Source organism: Mesoplodon bidens, assembly GCF_964165515.1.
Source record: "Mesoplodon bidens genome assembly, chromosome: 11".
Taxonomy (NCBI): Eukaryota; Metazoa; Chordata; class Mammalia; order Artiodactyla; family Ziphiidae; genus Mesoplodon; species Mesoplodon bidens.
In genome coordinates this window covers 71,217,757-71,239,157 of record NC_138167.1, presented here as the reverse complement: position 1 = coordinate 71,239,157, position 21,401 = coordinate 71,217,757, and the positions used below count along the sequence as shown (strand labels likewise).

General features: G+C 42.9%; 1 protein-coding gene across 2 annotated transcripts in view; it reads right to left on the bottom strand.

Annotated features, from left to right (window-relative positions):
* LARGE1 (LARGE xylosyl- and glucuronyltransferase 1) overlaps positions 1-21,401 on the bottom strand; it is a 594,073-nt gene that overhangs the window by 214,694 nt on the left and 357,978 nt on the right. For both annotated transcript variants that reach the window (XM_081247956.1, XM_081247955.1), the window contains exon 6: positions 14,241-14,412. In XM_081247956.1, the coding sequence (XP_081104082.1) occupies positions 14,241-14,412 (172 nt within the window). The remainder of the gene's footprint in view (positions 1-14,240; positions 14,413-21,401) is intronic.

Sequence of the window (21,401 nt, the reverse complement as noted above, 5' to 3'; positions counted from 1 at the left end):
TCCCTCTAAGTGGGCCGTGGAGGCTAATGTCCTCATGCCTCTTTCCTTCACAAGCCTTCCTGACCCTCCCAACCCTCCAGGCCAGGACTGCTTTCCCCCAACCTGTGATTCTACTTCACCCTGAACTCCACCTTTCAAGGTACTTTCCACACTTTAATGTAACTGTGTGTTGAGTTGGATCTAGAATCTAGTGGTTAAAAGTGTGGGCTCTGAGGTCAGCCTGGGGGCGGCCTGGCTTCCATCCAGGCTCCGCCACTGCCTCACTGTATGATCTCAGGCACGGCACTTAAGGACTTCTGAGGGCTAAATGAGATAGCCTGGCGCCTGACACAGAAAAAGCAGCTAATAGGAATTAGCACGGAGAGGAGTGGGGGGCAGGTCGGCCTGTCTTATTTACTATTTTATCCCCAGGGCCTAGGCCAGGTCCAAGGGCTCAATAGGTAATGAATTAATGAAAGAATGAGTGACTGAATGAACGTGGAAGGCAGGGAGGCAGGGGGCGGAAGAGGAGGGAAGCAGGGGGCAGGGACGCAGGGAGAGGGGAGGGAAGCAGGGTGGGCAGGGAGGCAGAGGGGCAGGGACGCAGGGAAGCTTCCGCTCCCCCGACGCTCAGGAGTTTCAGGTTGAAGAACAAGACGAAAACAAAGACGCAGAAGGAAAGGAAGGGAAGATAATTTATTAAGTACTGTGTAAGGCAGAGCTATTTGGCGACTTCACCACCAAAATGCAGCCTATGGGGCAGTGATTACCCTACCATTCCCCGACGTTTACAGCACAAAAGAGAATCAGGGAAGGTAAAGAATGTTTCTAATATAGTAAGAGAAGGCAGATCCACTTCACCGTTAATCTGAAAAAGAATTAAAACCTCTCCCCCCATTTTGCCAGGAATAAAATTCTTGAGGTTCCCCCATGGTGAGCATCTCAGCTTGCCAAATGCAAGCACCGTGAAGCATGTAACGAGAAAAGCAGAGCGTAGTTCCTGGATTCAGTGTGGAAGGCAGCCGGATAACAGGTGTGAAGGAGGGGGAGGGAGCTTCCCTGGTGGCGCAGTGGTTGAGAGTCCGCCTGCCGATGCAGGGGACACGGGTTCGTGCCCCGGTCCGGGAAGATCCCACATGCTGTGCAGCGGCTGGGCCCGTGAGCCATGGCTGCTGAGCCTGCGCGTCCGGAGCCTGTGCTCCGCAACGGGAGAGGCCACAACAGTGAGAGGCCCGTGTACTGCAAAAAAAAAAAAAAAAAAAAAAAAGAGGCCCCGGGGAGTTTCTGAGGGGAAAATCAACCAGGAATTAGAAGGTAAAAAACAGAACTAAACAATGAAAACTGGTGGTGAGGAAGGAGCTCTGTCAATACTAGGAGTGCAGGAGAATGTTAAAAACGATGCCCAGATGATAAAGAAATGCCTCAGTCTTTTAGTGGAATATTGTGGTTGACAACAAAGACCACACACCCTGAGTGGCTGGCTCCCATTAGAATTCCAGAGCCTTCTGAACTAACAGCACATCAAGCATGCACACACTGGCTGGCGGAGTCATTGTAAACCACTTTATGTGAGGCTTTAGACCTTTTAAAGTTTCTGTTTCCCTTCCCTGTGGCAAAGCAGGCTCTCAGGTTTAGAAACAGTCACGAGCCGATGGGAGATGAACAGGACCCTGACCGCAGAGAGTCTCCTCCCCACAAGATGCTTAAAGAGGTTATGTCGTCGTCCTGAAAGGCCTTCTTTGATTCCTTTCACACCAGCTAAAGGAAGGAAGCTTCATTTGGAGGTCAGTGAAGGGGCACAGGGAATAAGAACAAACTTAGACACAGGAGAGAGGAGAGAGGAGGAAGGAAAGGAGAAGGGAACTCCTGGGGCCAGAGCATCCACTGGGTGTCGGGACCAGTGAATCACCTCCTTGGACCTCACATCGCTATGAGAAAATGTGAGCATTTTCCTTGTACAGGTGCAGAGGCGAGGGTGAGAGGTTAAACGAACACCCCAAGTCAGCCTGCTGATGAGTAGCCCAGCAGGGATTTAAACTTGGTGTCTTCCTTTCAAAGCTTCTCCTACCCCACCAGTTCCACTGAGAAAGGGAGTGAGGGGAGAGGGGAGGGGAAGCGGCAAAGGAGGGAGGGGCCGGTCATGACCAGGTAAGAAGGAAAGACACCTGTGGAAAGGTCCAAGAGTGCCAAAAACCCCTTCAAGGCAAGTGATTATATAACTACAAAGGCTCTACAAATGTCTTTTCAAAAATAATACTTCCAAAGTTCTTCATATTCAGCTTTTTTACATTATTGTACACTTATAGCCACCCATGCCCACCCAATGGCTTTGTGGACAAAGCTGTGAGGTAATGGAGCAGACGCCCATTAACGGTGTCTGCCATGATCCCATACCTGCTGGCAGGAGTCCTTAGAGAAAGTGGAACATGGGAAGAATAATGCACGACATCTTGTGCATTTCTCGCAAGGACCCTGCTGGCATGGTTCCTGGTTCACCGAGGCCCAGAGAAGTCGAGTAACCTGCCTGTGCTCACGGAGTCCCTCGGCGAGCCCTGATTCTGGCTTATTATACTGGACAATGATGAGTACACGGGGAGAGCTCTTGGGGCTCACAGCTACTTTAAACAGGGTGTCCTGGAATGTCACAAGCTGGGCCAGGATTCTGGAGACTGAGGTTTTATTTCTCAAATCCTAGGAGAACCACACTTTCCTATGTCTCTGATTTTGCCCGACACTCCTATTCTCTAAATGCCTACATCGCTTTGGGCCCACCCTCTACAAACTTTACATGGTCACCTAGAGTTCTTTCTTAGATCTGACTTTGGTCTCTCTGAAGAGACTCTAAGACCCACCACCTGCTCTTCCAGGGACAGTAGGGTGAAAGGTAGAGTACTGAATTTAGAGTTGGACTCGCTGAGTTCAAATCCCAGCTCTATTTAAGAGCTGAGATTCCGGGTAAGCTACCTGGTCTCCTGAACCATCTGTTCTCAAATCTTTAAAACAGGAACATGAGCAGTAATTACTTCAAGGGAGTGTCAGGAGGCTTAAATGAGTTTACTCAAAGTTTAACAGAGTGGCGGGCACAGAATAAATGCTTCAAAATGTTAGCTGTATATTTTAAATGGATAACCAACAAGGACCTACTGTATAGCACAGGGAATACTGATCAATATTCTGTAACAACCTAAATGGGAAAAGAATTTGAAAAACAATAGATACATGTATATGTAAAATTGATTCAATTTGCTGTACACCTGCAACTAACACAAAATTATAAATCAACTATACTCCAATAAAAATTAATTTTATTTATTTTTTAAACATCTTTATTGGAGTATAATTGCTTTGCAATAGTGTGTTAGTTTCTGATGTATCACAAAGTGAATCACCTATAGGTATATACATATCCACATATCCCCTCCCTCTTGCATCTCCCTCCCACCCTCTCTATCGCACCCCCCCTCTAGGTGGGCACAAAGCACCGAGCTGATCTCTCTGTGCTATGCAGCTGCTTCCCACCAGCTATCTATTTTACATTTGGTAGTGTACATATGTCCATGCCACTCTCGCACTTCGTCCCAGCTTACCCTTTCCTCTCCCAGCTTCCTCAACTCCATTCTCTACATCTGTGTCTTCATTCCTGTCCTGCCCCTAGGTTCTTCAGAACCTTTTTTTTTTTTTTAGATTCCATAAGTATGTGTTAGCATACGGTATTTGTTTTTCTTTTTCTGACTTACTTCACTCTGTATGACAGTCTCTAGGTCCATCCACCTCACTATAAATAACTCAATTTCCTTTCTTTTTATGGCTAATATTCAATTGTATATATGTGCCACATCGTTATCCATTCACCTGTTGATGGACCCTTAGGTTGCTTTCATGTCCTGGCTATTGTAAACAGAGCTGCAATGAACATTGTGGTACCTGACTATTTTTGAATTATGGTTTTCTCAGGGTATATGCCCAGTAGTGAGATTCCTGGGTCGTATGGTAGTTCTACTTTTAGTTTTTTAAGGAACCTCCATACAGTACTACATAGTGGCTGTATCAATTTACATTCCCAACAACAGTGCAAGAGGGTTCCCTTTCCTCCACACCCTCTCCAGCATTTATTGTTTGTAGATTTTTTGATGATGGCCATTCTGACCGGTGTGAGGTGATACCTCATTGTAGTTTTGATTTGCATTTCTCTAATGATTAGTGATGTTGAGCATCCTTTCATGTGTTTGTTGGCCATCTGTATATCTTCTTTGGAGAAATGTCTATTTAGGTATTCTGCCCATTTTTGGATTGAGTTGTTTGTTTTTTGATATTGTGCTGCATAAACTGCTTGTATATTTTGGAGATTACTCCTTTATCAGTTGCTTCATCTGCAAATATTTTCTCCCATTCTGAGGGTTGTCTTTTCGTCTTCTTTATGGTTTCCTTTGCTGTGCAAAGCTTTTAAGTTTCATTAGGTCCCATGTGTTTATTTTTGTCTTTATTTCCATTTCTCTAGGAGGTGGGTCAAAAAAGATCTTGCTGTGATTTATGTCATAGAGTGTTCTGCCTATGTTTTCCTCTAAGAGTTTTATAGTGTCTGGCCTCCCATTTAGGTCTTTAATCCATTTTGAGTTTACTTTTGTGTATGGTGTTAGGGAGTGTTCTAATTTCATTCTTTTACATGTAGCTGTCCAGTTTTCCCAGCACCACTTATTGAAGAGGCTGTCTTTTCTCCACTGTATATTCTTGGCTCCTTTATCAATGATAAGGTGAACATCTGTGTGTGGGTTTACCTCTGGGCTTTCTATCCTGTTCCATTGATCTCTATTTCTGTCTTTGTGCCAGTGCCATACTGTCTTGATTACTGCAACTTTGTAGTATAGTCTGAAGACAGGGAGCCTGATTCTTCAAGCTTTCTTTTCCTTTCTCAAGATTGCTTTGGCTATTCGGGGTCTTTTGTGCTTCCATATAAATTGTGAAGTTCTTTGTTCTAGTTCTGTGAAAAATGCCATTGATGGTTTGATAGGGAATGCATTGAATCTGTAGATTGCTTTGGGTAGTAGAGTCATTTGCACAATGTTGATTCTTCCAATCCAGGAACATGGTATATCTCTCCATTTGTTTGTATCATGTTTAATATCTTTCATCAGTGTCTTACAGTTTTCTGCATACAGGTCTTTTGTCTCTTTAGGTACATTTACTCCTAGATATTTTATTCTTTTTGTTGCAATTGTAAACGGGAGTGTTTCCTTAATTTCTCTTTCAGATTTTTCATCATTAGTGTATAGGAATGCAAGAGATTTCTGTGCATTAATTCTGTATCCTGCTACTCTAGCAAATCCATTGATTAGCTTTAGTAGTTTTCTGGTAGCATCTTTAGGATTCTCTATGTATAGTATCATGTCATCTGGAAACAGTGACAGTTTTACTTCTTCTTTTCCGATTTGGATTCCTTTTATTTCTTTTCCTTCTCTGATTGCTGTGGATAAAACTTCCAAAACTATGCTGAATAACAGTAGTGTGAGTGGGCAACCTCGTCTTGTTCCTGATTTTAGTGGAAATGGTTTCAGTTTTTCATCATTGAGAATGATGTTGGCTGTGGGTTTGTCATATACGGCCTTTATTATGTTGAGGTTAGTTCCCTCTTTGCCTACTTTCCAGAGGGATTTTAACATAAATGGGTGTTGAATTTTGTCGAAAGCTTTCTCTGCAACAAGATGATCATATGGTTTCCCTCCTTCAGTTTGTTAATATGGTGTATCACATTGATTGATTTGCGTATACTGAAGAATCCTTGTCTTCCTGGAAAAAACCCCACTTGATCATGGTGTATGATTCTTTTTAATGTGCTGTTGGATTCTGTTTGCTAGTATTTTGTTGAGGATTTTTGCACCTATGTTCATCAGTGATATTGGCCTGTAGTTTTCTTTTTTTGTAGTATCTTTGTCTGGTTTTGGTATCAGGGTGATGGTGGCCTTGTAGAATGAGTTTGGGAGTGTTCCTCCCTCTGCTATATTTTGGAAGAGTTTGAGAAGGATAGGTGTTAGGTATTCTCTAAATGTTTGATAGAATTCGCCTGTGAAGCCATCTGGTCCTGCGCTTTTGTTTGTTGGAAGATTTTTAATTACAGTCTCAATTTCAGTGCTTGTGATTGGTCTGTTTATATTTTCTATTTCTTCCTGGTTCAGTCTCAGAAGGTTGTGCTTTTCTAAGAATTCCTGCATTTCTTCCACGTTGTCCATTTTATTGGCATATAGTTGTTTGTAGTAATCTCTCATGATCCTTTGTATTTCTGTAGTGTCACTTGTTACTTCTCCTTTTTCATTTCTAATTCTCTTGATTTGAGTCTTTTCCCTTTTTTTCTTGATGAGTCTGGCTAATGGTTTATCAATTTTGTTTATCTTCTCAAAGAACCAGCTTTTAGTTTTACTGATCTTTGCCATTGTTTCCTTTTCATTTATTTCTGCTCTGATCTTTATGATTTCTTTCCTTCTGCTAACTTTGGGGTCTTTTTGGTTCTTCCTTCTCTAATTGCTTTAGGGGTAAGGTTAGGTTGTTTGAGATGTTTCTTGCTTCTTGAGGTAAGATTGTATTGCTATAAACTTCCCTCTTAGAACTGCTTTTGCTGAATCCCATAGGTTTTGGGTCATCGTGTTTTCATTGCCATTTGTTTCTAGATATTTTCTGATTTCCTCTTTGATTTCTTCAGTGATCTCTTGGTTATTCAGTAGTGTATTGTTTAGCCTCCACGTGTTTGTATTTTTTACAGATTCTTTCCTGTAATTGATATCTTGTCTCATAGCGTTGTGGTCAGAAAAAATACTTGATGCGATTTCAATTTTCTTAAATTTACCAAGGCTTGATTTGTGACCCAAGATATGATATATCCTGAAGAATGTTCCATGGGCACCTGAGAAGAAAGTGTATTCTTTTGGTTTTGGATGGAATGTCCTATAAATATCAATTAAGCCCATCTTGTTTAATGTGTCACTTAAAGCTTGTGTTTCCTTATTTATTTTCATTTTGGATGATGTGTCCATTGGTGAAAGTGGGGTGTTAAAGTCCCCTACTATGACTGGGTTACTGTCGATTTCCCCGTTTATGGCTGTTAGCCTTTGCCTTAAGTATTGAGGTGCTCCTATGGTGGGTGCATAAATATTTACAATTGTTATATCTTCTTCTTGGATTGATCCCTTGATCATTATGTAGTGTCCTTCTTTGTCTCTTGTAATAGTCTATTTTCAAGTCTATTTTGTTTGATATGAGAATTGCTACTCCAGCTTTCTTCTGATTTCTATTTGCATGGAATAACTTTTTCCATCCCCTCACTTGCAGTCTGTATGCATCCCTAGGTGTGAAGTGGGTGTCTTATAGACAGCATATATACATGTCTTGTTTTTGTATCCATTCAGCCAATCTATGTCTTTTGGTTGGAGCACTTAATCCATTTACATTTAAGGTAATTATCAATATGTTTGCTCCTATTACCATTTTCTTAATTGTTTTGGGTTTGTTATTGTAGGTCTTTTCCTTCTCTTGTGTTTCCTGCTTAGAGAAGTTCCTGTAGCATTTGTTATAAAGCTGGTTTGGTGGTGCTGAATTCTCTTAGCTTTTGCTTGTCTGTAAAGGTTTTAATTTCTCTGTTGAATCTGAATGAGATCCTTGCTGGGTAGAGTAATCTTGGTTGTAGGTTTTTCCCTTTCATCACTTTAAATATGTCCTTCCACTCCCTCTGGCTTGCAGAGTTTCTGCTGAACGATCAGCTACTAACTTTATGGGGATTCCCTTGTATGTTACTGTATGCTTTTCCCTTGCTGCTTTTAATATCTTTTGTATTTAATTTTTGACAGTTTGATTAATATGTGTCTTGGCATGTTTCTCCTTGGATTCATCCTGTATGGGACTCTCTGAGCTTCCTGGACTTCACTCTTTCCTTTCCCATATTAGGGAAGTTTTCAACTATCATCTCTTCAAATATTTTCTCAGTCCCTTTCTTTTTCTCCTCTCCTTCTGGGACCAATTCGAATGTTGGTGAATTTAATATTGTCCCAGAGGTGTCTGAGACTGTCCTCAATTCCTTTCATTCTTTTTTCTTTATTCTGCTCTGTAGTAGTTATTTCCACTATTTTATCTTCCAGGTCACTTACCTTTCCTTCTGCCTCAGTTATTCTGCTACTGATTCCTTCTAGATAATTTTTCATTTCATTTATTACATTTTTCATCATTGTTTATTTGCTCTTTAGTTCTTCTAGGTCCTTGTTAAATGTTTCTTGTATTTTCTCCACTGTATTTCCAAGATTTTGGATCATCTTTACTATCATTAGTCTGAATTCTTTTTTAGGTATACTGACTACTTCCTCTTCATTTGTTTGGTCTGGTGGGTTTTTTCTTGCTCCTTCATCTGCTGTGTATTTCTCTGTCTTCTCATTTTGCTTAACTTACTGTGTTTGGGGTCTCCTTTTTGCAGGCTGCAGGTTCACTGTTCCCATTGTTTTTGGTGTCTGCCTCCAGTGGGTAAGGCTGGTTTAGTGGGTTGTGTAGGTTTCCTGGTGGAGGGGACTGGTGCCTGTGTTCTGATGGATGAGGCTGGATCTTGTCTTTCTGGTGGCCAGGCCTGCGTCCGGTGGTGTGTTTTGGGGTGTCTGTGAACTTATTATGATTTTAGGCAGCCTCTCTGCTAATGGGTGGGGTTGTGTTCCTGTCTTGCTAGTTCTTTGGCATGGGGTGTCCAGCACTGTAGCTTGTTGGTCGTTGAGTGGAGCTGGGTCTTAGCGTTGAGACGGAGATCTCTGGGAGGGCTCTCGCCGATTGATATTACAAGGGGCTGGAAGGTCTCTGGTGGACCAGTGTCCTGAACTCAGCTCTCCCACCTCAGTGGCTCAGGCCTGACACCTGACCGGAGCACCGAGACCCTGTCAGCCGCACGGCTGGGTCATCCTGGAGAAGACGGACTGAAGCCAGGAGAAAGCTAGAGGATAGGAGACCTGTCAGAACGCTTGTTTGATGAAATCAGGCAAAGGGTGGTGACATTCTGTACCCAGGCTCTACTCACAAAGCGGAAAAGGATGACTCGGGAAGCTGAGCACACACTTCCACCTTTTTGCACTGACTGACCTGAAGTGCTGAACAAGCCCGGAAAATGCCCTTGGCAAATGTCAGATTGGGGCCCCAGGTTCAGCTGCAGAAGCCCACTTTGCAGCAAGTAAGCCTTTGGCCTCTTGGATGGCCTCTGAGGCAAGGCACTGCTCCACTCACCATACCTGTTTTGAGGTCGGAACTTGACACTATGGCAATAGGGTCTTCTTAAAGGGAAAGCATTTGTCCTTATGAATACAAATACTATCCTGACAATTCTGCACGGCTTTCTTCCAAAAGCTTCAAATTAAGCCTGCACATTTATTATTTGTGCCTTTACAACAGCTTCCGCAGATTTCTAGAATCAGGTATTATTTCCAAATTTTTATGGAAAACTATGGCACCCAGGGGTCAAGCTGACTCATGATCGGCAGCCACACCTTAACTAAGATGCAGACCCTGCCTCCCAGGTGATGGGCATGCCCTCCTTCATGCCGTCAGGAAGCCTGGAGGGGACGCAGCAGGTAGCAGAGAGAGCACAGACTCCAGAGCCAAACAGTTTGGGTTCAGCCATGCTGTGCAATAGCTCTTTGATCAGGGGAAGTTATTTAACCTCTCTTGGACCCAATTTATTTTGACTTTCAAATGTGCAAAGCTTCTAGCTCAGTGCCTGGAACAGAAGAAGTACTTAGGAAACAACAGTTACTTTCCCTTTGCTTTACAAATATTCATTTTATCTGCCTGCCTCCTTCCCATCTTCACGTGGATGTCCAGTTAGGTATATTTCAAATTTAAAAATGCCCCAAACCAAACTCCTGATCATCCCCCATAACCTGTTCTTCTTGCGGCCTTTTCCATCTCACAGATGCCACCTCACCCTTCCAGCTACCTTGGGGCATCCTCCACTCCTATGTCTCTGCTCCCCACATCCAATCAATAGGATATCCTGATTATCTGACCTTCAAAATGTACCTAATATGATGATGTCTTTCACCCCTACTGCCGCATCCAGGTCTGAGTCCACAACATGGCTCACCTGGATGACGGCAACCATCTCAGAAATAGTTTCCATGGCCAGGATGATCCATTAAAAATGTAAATCAGATCACATCACTCCTCTGCTCAAAGCCAGACATCAGCTTCCCATATCTCTGAAGGGAAAGACAAAATCCTCCCACTGCCCTACAAAGGTCCCCATGATCTGACCTCACCAGCCCTCGCCCCCCTCCTGGGCTCACTCTGCTCTGTTCTGAACTCCATCTGAGTCCTCAAATAAGTCAGGCCAAATCACTCGTGAAACTTCACACTTGCTGTTCCTTCTGGCTAGGACACTATTCCTACCCTTCCTCTAGACAGCTGGCATGCCTGTCATCTCAACTTCAGATTTTGGCTTAAATGTCACTTTTCATGTAAGACCTTCCATTATGACCCTATTTGAATATTAAAATAACACATGCACGCACACACACACACACACACACACACACACTCACACACAGAGGCATCTCTTATCTCCTTTCTCTAATTTCCACCTAAGCACTATTCACCACCTAATACACTATATATTTTATTTTATTTTTTTGGTTTATCGTCTCTCTCCCCCATTCACATATACACTCAAATGAATAGGGACTGAACTTGACTTATTCTTGCAACACTCCCAACAGCAAACTATTTGGCAGCTAGTAGGAGCTCAGTAAACGTGACTCCTAATTCTAGCGATCAGTGGCATGTCTGATTCTTCCTATTAAGAATGAGAGGCTCTGAAAATCCTCCAGCAGTTGGAGCAGGCTTGATCAGGGTGCAGATGCTGAGGGGGGAGCATCTGCAACTTAGGTGAAGTCAGGGCTCAGGGAGCACGTGCACATCCCCAAGAGGCACACCAAGCTGCCCACGGCAGAGGCTGAGGATGGTCTAAGTCCTCACTAAAAAGCTTCTTACTAGGTTCTCCACGTAATGACTTTAGGTAAGGGCAATTTCACAGCATCCTCAAGGAGTCAAGCCTATATGGGACTGAACACAAGAGCCACTGCAGCCCCAGGTAACTAGCTGTTCCAAACCAGAGAAAAACCACCAAGGCCAAATTGCATCAACATCACTCAGAATGTTTACAGTGAAGATGTCAACTGCGATTGCCTTTATGAGAGGGGAACTCTCCCTCTTGGATCAGTGCATTCTACATTTATGGGTCTGTCCTAAGGGACTTTCTTCCTGTACCATGACCTGGCTTCTAATCATTCCAGTTTAGAAAGAAAGAATCACACATACACACACAAAAAAACAAACCCTGTACAAAAGAGTATCATATGAAAAAGATAAGAGCTTACTTATTTTCTTTTCACTTCCATATTTTCCCAGAAAAGTTAGGGTGGGCATGGGAAAACCTCAGATGTTTTATACTCCTTTGATGGTGATAGATAAAAATGGAACACAGTATGCCTTGTTTGTGAGCTCCTTGAAGGCAGGTGTCCTGTTCTAACAACAGCATCTAATATATTCCAGTGGAGGCCTAACTAATGCTAGAAATGAACCAGTGAGAGAATGAACAAATAAATGAAGCCTATTAAATCAACTCCACACATTCAAATTTCCCCTGCTCTGACCCTGACCCATATATTCTGCTCTACCCCAGAAACTGCCTTGAGTCTCAGAGCCCTCCAAGTCCAAATCCCTGGGCCAGCTCTGGGAGCAACAGGAGCCTTGGGAGCTTTCCCTTCCACAGATGATATGGGACGGGTACGACTTAACACCAGCATTATTACTGTTGTTATGATTGGCGACAGGACCCCACCAGCTCTGTGGCAGGTCCTGGCCGGAACAGAATAAATGTGATTTCCTAGTTACAAGGCTACAATTAGTGGCCAACTGTTCCAGGGATTTTGTTGAGTTACACTTATCCAGGGGAGACTTGCAGTTCTGAATGAATCTTTCAGATTGAGTTTCTTGGGAAGCAGACTCCAGGATGGGAGTGAGCACGCAGGAGGTTAACTCAGGGAGAGCTCTTGGAACAGTACCTATGAAAGGGAAGGAACAGCATCAGGACTGGGCAGAGGGAGAAATGGAGCTGCCAGGCAGACTCCAGGGAAGGCTACAGTGGATCCTGCAAGATTCCACATGCATCTGTCAGTCCATGATGTGGGGCGCCCCAGGAAGGGGGCATGGCCCCAGGCAAGGTGACTCTCTTCACCTAAGATCATCCCGAAAGGGGGCTGAGAGCGGAGCCCATCTGCAGGCAATGCTCCCAGCAGCTGGAGGAATAAGCCCTTTATTCCAAAGGCGGATGTGGGCATCCACCGCCCACAACCTCTACTCTTATCCGGCAAGACAGACACCATCATCACCTCTGCTGTGATACTGACAGTTTTAGCCCCTTCAGGAGAGGTGTTAACTCTCACTCCCCTTCACTGCTCATCTTTTATTTATTTATTTTTTTAGTGGTACACGGGCCTCTCACTGCTGTGGCCTCTCCCGTTGCGGAGCACAGGCTCCGGACGCGCAGGCCCAGCGGCCATGGCTCATGGGCCCAGCCGCTCCGCGGTGTGTGGGATCCTCCCGGACCGGGGCACGAACCCGCGTCCCCTGCATTGGCAGGTGGAGTCTCAACCACTGCGCCACCAGGGAAGCCCCACTGCTCATCTTATAGCCAGAGCCCACTCCTTATAGCCAGTGACACCCAGTGGGGATGCAATAAGTGCCTGTTGAATAAATACATCACTGAACACTGAACATCAGCATGAAAATAGGAATAAAATATTGGGGTTGGCCAAAAAGTTTGTTTGGGTTTTTCCATAACATCTTATGGAAAAACCCGAAAGAACTTTTTCGCCAACTCAACCACGTAACTATAGAAAAACTGTCCCCAGTGAGTTGAGTGTAATCAGAAAAAACAAGCAGACCTGAGAGGGGGTCTTGAAAAGAGATGCACAGGGAAGCCAACACACACAGGCATTCTGGTCTCAGCTCCGGGTAGAACCTTGCATCCTACCAAGCTTCTGTTCCTTTATTTGTGAAATAAAAAGACAGATCCAAACAGTCTATGAAGAAGAGATCAGAAAGCTGAGACACACTCCATTTCAACAGCTTTGCTAAATGATGTCTTTACTAGTGTCATTATCGACACGAGTAAGGAAAGTTTTGATCCTGGCAAGGAAAAGAGTCCAAGGGTGAGAGTGTTTCCCCCCATGGTGTGCTGAGGACTTTGTCAATTACCCCAGAGCTGGGAGGCCCCCAGAAGGAAGCAGGCAGAGACTGGAGTGGGTGAGGAATTTACTCTTCTGTCCGTGAACGAAAACAGATACCAACTGGAATATCCTCTGATTCATGAAAATGCTGTGATTTAAAATCACTAAGCAGTATTTCACTTTCATAGGATAAGGAGCTATAGAAAAGAGGCAGGAGGAATTTTAAACACAGAAGCCAGAGTACAGAAGCCGGAAGAACAAAAATCTCACTGCCATATTTATCTCTCATTGTATTTGTCTAATACTGAGAATATAAAATTAAAAAATTATGCAGTTTTAAGGAAGACCCCTGGAAGAGGGGTATTAAATAACAGTCCAAGGTTTGTGCTAACTTGCCACTTCTCTCATGCATCCACACCAGAGTTATGTACACCCATCGGGCTCACAATTTCCCACCTTATACTCGCACATACCCTGGGGCAGTGACAAGAGCTACAGAAACTAACTAGATTAGAAGGAACATCTTAAAAAGCCAAACTTATATACTTCTTTAAAATGATAAACCATAACATTAATGGAAGCCATAAGGACATTTGCAAACACTCTATAATCAATACCCATCACCACCTCACAGGCTTTCTCGGCAATCAAAGTATCATTTGATAAAAAGAGAAAACTGACAAATGCATGTCTCCACACCAGGAAGTCAACTCAATTATCCGCATACAAAATACACACATTCGATATTTGTCTCTTGCCAAGCAATTCAGCAACCCTCAGTTGGGTTCTTCCTATGAACACAGATCTTACCTCTTCAATTATTAAAAAAACAAAAGCAAATTCCAGTTTAACATGTTTCAAATGGCAGTACTAAAACTGATGCTCAATTCTATTTATAATTCCTTGTCTGTTTCATTTGAATGACCTTGTTAAGAGTTGACCTCACATTGGGAAAAAAAAAATCACTGTTCTTGACATGCTGACACCTTCAAAGATACCAGAAAAAAAATGAGCTACCATTACCTTTGAACTTGTGGAACACAGCCCAGAGCTCTGCAATATCGGTGGCAAAGGTGATGTCCGTGTCAAGGACGATGACCCTCTCCAGGTTGGCGGGAAGAGTCTTGGTGAGGACAAGCTTCATCAGACCGTAAATCCCAGAGTAATGTTTGTTGGGGATCCAGGAAACTTCAGACTAGACAGGGCAGTGAAGAGCGAGAGCAGGAGAAAGGAAAAAAAATCACTACATTAATTTCTTTGTATAACCATTATAAATAGTGCCTGGTACATAAAAAGCATCGAATAAAAATCTGTTGAGTAAATGAATGAATATTTTCTTAAAGATCTGCTCATGTAACTTCATGGCACATGAAGTTCTTTTGAAAGAAAATGTATCCGAATCAAGGGAGAAGGAAAGTAATGTTTATGAAATAACTATCACATGCAAACACTATGCTCAGATTTTTTTAAAAAAGATTTTTGTTATTATAGAAATTATATAGGCTCATTGGAGGAAATAAGAATAGGCACAAAACAAGAAATAAAGGTTTCAAAAATTGAATCATACTATATATATTTTTTGCAACCAGTACCTAATTGTTCCTGGGTAGATATATTTCTTTCAGTCATATTCCATTTTTGTGTCATTAAAAATGACCATTCAATGGTATTGTTACGCTTATCTATTTTGTTAAAGCTGTAATGGAGCTGGCCATCATCTTAAGATCTGAGATCTGAGGTCTGAGGACTTCGAGTAATTCCCTCCAGTGGGTTTTATATAACTCTTTTTCATGTTAAGCCTTGGCCTTGGGAACTCAGCTCACTTTCCTCTCTCCCCTGAGAATTTGCCTGAACTGAAGCTTGGCAATCATCGGCCCATGCTGCAGAGCCATGCTATTTCATCAGACCTTTGATGAACTTATTCATCCATTTTGGTTACCATCAAAGCAGGAGAGCTTGGTGGAGACCGAACACCAGCACACTGGGTTAAGCCGTCTAATTAGATGGCTCCAACTTCTGACTTTATTTTTTACACACACGCAAGGCACTCAGATGCATTACAGAACAGTAGGACTACAGGAATAAATTAATTTTAACATGAGCCCAGGCCTGAATGTCGCCCCAAGTCCCCGACTTAATACATAATCAATTAAGTTAGAGTGTTCAATTAGAGGTAAAGGAAGCATTTGAATGAGTTTGTATTCAGAAAGAAAACTAAGGAATCTACAGGGGGAAAGAACGTGTGGTGAGAAGCAGATGCATTTGTCAAAAATGGCTCCTTCTCTTAGAAGTAGCATGGAACACGTTCTTCCTCTATCCAAACCCTGCTCTTCCTCCGAGTTCCAACTTAGAAGGTACCACCCTCCAGCCGCCCCTCCCCGCTGACCCAGGCTGGGCGAGGGTTCCCAAAGCAAGCTGTTTCCCTTCTTCCAGCACAGCAAGCCATCATGCTGTGTCTAATTTTCCATGTCTCTCTCCTGCTCTGGACTGGAATTCCTTGAGGCAGGGACAATGTCATTTGTATTATGGTAACAACATAGTCTTTTCTCAAAAAATGTCTGATCACGTGCATGACTGCAGAGTTAGCCAGGCCTGGGTTCAAATGCTACCTTTGGCATTTTCCTCAACTAGGAGAAGAGGCATCTGTAATTGCTAGGGTCCAGGTCAGCACAGTACACTGGAAGAGGCACAGCTTGTTGAGCCCCAGAGCCTGGGCTTTAGCACCAGTTCCACTTCCAATAAGCTGTGTGACCTCAAGCAAGTCATTTAACCTCCATGAGCCTCAGTTTTCTCATCTGCAAAATGGGAGCTAAAGACACTCACATCACAATATTGCTGGGAGGATTACAAAGCATCCAGTATCCATAAAGCCCACTTCCTTTCCCCTAGTGAATGTGTGCCAGCACTACCCAGGCTCAGATGATTCAGGATTTGGATCATGATGAGTTATGGTACCTTTGACAGTAAAGGGAAAGTAGGGAATAGAGATAGCTTTGACAGGGAAAATAAATCACCCACCTATTTTTCCTATATTTCTATATAAAAGATTAATAAATCACAAACTGGGATCTACTAGGAAACGTGAAGCCCCCTCTGGTGGATCTCCAAATTGGACTGCACATCCTTGGTTTTAGGAGGAAAAAAAAAATGGGTGGGAGTGGTCACCCATATAACCTTTCGGAGCACTCTCCTGGTGCAATCCACACTGCTACTGATCTCACTTCCACCCTACAATAAACTTCAGTCCAACCAGGGACGTTAAGTCTTGGGGTCAACGGGGAGAAGTCCATCCTCAGAGGCAAGGTGCAGAAACCTGGAGGGCATCATGCAGACCCACCCCAGAGTACCCTATAGAAACACCACCGCCTAGCCAAGCAATATCCTAGAGTGTTCTTCATCACTCAGCACGCGAAATGGTTCATGTAATTAAAACAATAATAGGAATGAAAGTTAGGTTTATGTTAATGGAAAGATTATTATCCTTGCAATGGCTGTTAATAATTCTAAGCAGCATGTTCTGACATTTAATTAGCAAAAATATCCAACTGTGCTCAAGAATACCACCTAATGCACTTACATAAAGGAACAAAAGCAATCCCAGGTTTTAAGGGTTTCTGTGTAAAGTAGGGGGTGGTGGATGCTCTCAAGGGGAAATTCACCTTCCCAAAGTGGCCAGTTCCTTGGGGGAATGGACCCCAAGGGGAGTTTCTGTGAAGTGCTGCAAGTGATTCTAGGGTTCATGTGATGCTGGGTGGTCCAAAGAAAAGTTACTCAGGAAATCTCACCAGAACAGTGACATGAGGATGGAGATAAAGGGCTGACAGAAGACACATCCCCAAAGGTGAGTGCTTAAAACCCAGGGCGTGAAGGAAAGTGGTATCTCAGGGGTGAGGCTGGTTTCTGACCTTTGATAAACAAGGGAAAGCAGGGAAAGAGGCTGGTTTTGTCAGGAAATGATGCCTATTTCTTCTTTTTAAAAAATTTTTATTTATTTATTTATTTTTAACATCTTTATTGGAGTATAATTGCTTTACAATGCTGTGTTAGTTTCTGCTTTATAACAAAGGGAATCAGTTACACATATACATATGTTCCCATATCTCTTCCCTCTTGCATCTCCCTCCTTGCCACCCTCCCTATCCCAACCCTCTAGGTGGTCAGAAAGCACCAAGCTGATCTCCCTGTGCTAGGTGGCTGCTTCTCACTAGCCATCTATTTTACATTTGGTAGTGTATATATGTCCTTGCCACTCTCTCACTTTGTCACAGCTTACCCTTCTCCCTCCCCATATCCTCAAGCCCATTCTTTAGTAGTTCTGTGTCTTTACTCCCATCTTACCCCTAGGTTCTTCATGAACTTTTTTTTTTCCCTTAGATTCCATATATATGTGTTAGCATACAGTATTTGTTCTTCTCTTTCTGACTTACTTCACTCTGTATGACAGACTCTAGGTCCATCCACCTCACTACAAATACCTCAATTTCGTTTCTTTTATGGCTGAGTAATATTCCATTGTATATATGAACCACATCTTCTTTACCCATTCATCCGATGATGGATGCTTAGGTTGCTTCCATCTCCTGGCTATTGTAAATAGAGCTGTAGTGAACATTTTGGTACATGACTCTTTTTGAATTATGGTTTTCTCAGGGTATATGCCCAGTAGTGGGATTGCTGGGTCGTATGGTAGTTCTATTTGTAGTTTTTTAAGGAACCTCCATACTGTTCTTCATCGTGGCTGTATCAATTTACATTCCTACCAGCAGTGCAAGAGTGTTCCCTTTTCTCTACACCCTCTCCAGCATTTACTGTTTCTAGATCTTTTGATGATGGACATTCTGACTGGTGTGAGATGATATCTCATTGTAGTTTTGATTTAAATTTCTCTAATGATTAATGATGTTGAGCATTCTTTCATGTGTTTGTTGGCAAACTGTATATCTTCTTTGGAGAAATGTCTATTTAGGTCTTCTGTCCATTTTTGGATTGGGTTGCTTGTTTTTTGATATCGAGCTGCATGAGCTGCTTATAAATTTTGGAGATTAATCCTTTGTCAGTTGCTTCATTTGCAAATATTTTCTCCCATTCTGAGGGTTGTCTTTTGGTCTTGTTTATGGTTTCCTTTGCTGTGCAAAAGCTTTTAAGTTTCATTAGGGCCCATTTGTTTATTTTTGGTTTTATTTCCATTTCTCTAGGAAGTGGGTCAAAAAGGATCTTGCTGTGATTTACGTCACAGAGTGTTCTGCCTATGTTTTCCTCTAAGAGTTTCATAGTTTCTGGCCTTACATATAGGTCTTTAATCCATTTTGAGCTTAATTATGTGTACATAGAGAATCCGAAAGATGCTACCAGAAAACTACTAGAGCTAATCAATGAATTTGGTAAAGTAGCAGGATACAAAATTAATGCACAGAAATCTCTGGCATTCCTATACACTAATGATGAAAAATCTGAAAGTGAAATTAAGAAAACACTCCCATTTACCACTGCAACAAAAAGAATAAAATATCTAGGAATAAACCTACCTAAAGAGACAGAAGACCTGTATGCAGAAAATTATAAGACACTGATGAAAGAAATTAAAGATGATACAAATATCTGGAGATATACCATGTTCTTGGATTGGAAGAATCAACATTGTGAAAATGACTCTACTACCCAAAGCAATCTACAGATTCAATGCAATCCCTATCAAACTACCACTGGCATTTTTCACAGAACTAGAACAAAAAATTTCACAATATGTATGGAAACACAAAAGACCCTGAACAGCGAAAGCTATCTTGAGAACGAAAAATGGAGCTGGAGGAATCAGGCTCCCTGACTTCAGACTATACTACAAAGCTACAGTAATCAAGACAGTATGGTACTGGCACAAAAACAGAAATATAGATCAATGGAACAGGATAGAAAGCCCAGAGATAAACCCACGCACATATGGTCACCTTATCTTTGATAAAGGAGGCAAGAATATACAGTGGAGAAAAGACAGCCTCTTCACTAAGTGGTGCTGGGAAATCTGGACAGCTACATGTAAAAGTATGATATCAGAACAGTTCCTAACACCATATACAAAAATAAGCTATTTCTTCTTAAAGGCATTGTTTTCAAGGAGGCATTGGGATGCTCCTGTAATGATCACAACAGAAAATACTACCTAGCATTTGCTGAGTGTTTACTGGGTGTCAGGCATTGTGGGAAGAGCTTTCTATGTGCTACCTTATTTACATCCCTTCCAACTAGTCTAAAGGTCAGATATTATTATCTCAGTACCTGAAATTTGGGGGATGAGGACCAAGTCCTTCCCCCTACCTCATATTTCAGTCCCCCAGCCCTAGATATCTACTCTGAAATGATGCCAGTGTTTCTTTCTTCTTCACCTTTCCCACAGCCCCGGGCCTATTCCGACATGCTCTCCGCTCCTGGATTAGTTACTGTAGGGACATAGCCAAGCCCCTGCCTCAACCCAGCCAAATCTATGTTCGTCAAGAAGCACTTTTTCAAGGCAAGTAGGTACGAAGACTTTGGAGTTGGATACTCCTGGCTTTGAAGTCTCTCTGGGCCTTAATTTTCTCATCTGAAAAATAAGGATAATAGTAGCTTGTCCTGCTCCCTTCCTAGGGAGTTGCTCTATTTGTAATCTGGAAGCTTTCCTCATTACCTCATTATCCTGGAAATATTTATTACTCAAAATACATTTCTTATCCCTACCAACATTTTCCTATGGATTACAAATCACCGTGACCCGTTTTTTAAAATTAAAAAGGAAAAACCATCCTAGCCGCAGAATATCTGAAAAGTCATTTGTCTTTCATGTCATTTCTGAGTGGTCGTCTTGGCAACCAACCTGTATGTTCAGAACATAACTGTTGAGAAATGGAGGGTGAGGAGCTTGAATGGGGTGGGGACTCCGGACAGTGCCACGGGGGGTCATGAACTGAGCATAAGCTTGGGAGTCTGGATGGCCAGATTCCCAGTGGTAGGCTCATCTCTCTCATCCTCAAACTCCTCACCCAAAAAATAGAGAACATAAATACAGATCCCATGAGTTTTGCAAAAGCATTAAATGAGGCAAGAGAACTAAGGGGCCTGGTTCAGTGTTTGCTATAACATAAGCACTCAATATTAGCTTTTCAATTGGTTAACAGCACGCACTCCAGAGTCTGACTGCCTGGGTTTGAATCCTGGCTCCATCACTCACTGGCTGGGTCACTTTGGGCAAGTAACTAAACCTCAATGTACCTTTGTTTTCTCGTCTGTAAAATGAGCATCCTCACAGAACATACTCTATAGGCTTCTGAGAACTCTGATGCTGTATATAGGTACTGGCTTTTTGTTTGTTTGTTTGTTTGTTTTTTGTGGTATGCGGGCCTCTCACTGCTGTGGCCTCTCCCATTGCGGAGCACAGGCTCCGGACGCGCAGGCTCAGTGGCCACGGCTCATGGGCCCAGCCGCTCTGCGGCATGTGGGATCCTCCCGGACCAGGGCACAAACCCGTGTCCCCTGCATCGGCAGGTGGACTCTCAACCACCGCGCCACCAGGGAAGCCCCTGGCTATTATTTTTAATTATTAATATTGTTACCAATTATATTTAGAGCGACAGAAAAGATGAGATTCTTACCTACTAGATGAAGTCATCTGCATTTGTATTTGCCCTTGCCAGCAAAAATATGCTCCAGTTTAGCTCAGTTGGAATCATTTAAATCAGCATTTACAGAACACTTAATATGGGTCAGGTACCAAGGAAGGGTTGGGGACCAGCATCCACAATGAATAAAACATGGCTGGTGCTTGAGGAGTCTATGGTCTAGTGTATATTCATTATCCTTTACTGCATAACAAGTTACCTCAAGACACAGCAGCTTAAAACGGCAGTACTTATTACCTCACACAGTTTCTGTGTTAGGAATTTGGGAGCGTATCTGGTGGGTGGCTCTGGCTCAGGATTCCTCGTGAGGTTGGAGTAAGGACGTCGGTTGAGCCTACAGACATCTAAATGCTTGGGATCTGCTTCAAGAAGGCTCACTCCTACACGCCTGGGAGGTGATGCCGGCTGTTAGCAGGAAGCCTCAGTTCTCTGTCACATGGACCACCCCCATAGGGCTGTCTGGACGCCTTTACAACATGGCAGCTGGCTTCTCCCAGCGTGAGGGATCCAAGAGAGAACAAGAAAGAAGCTAGGA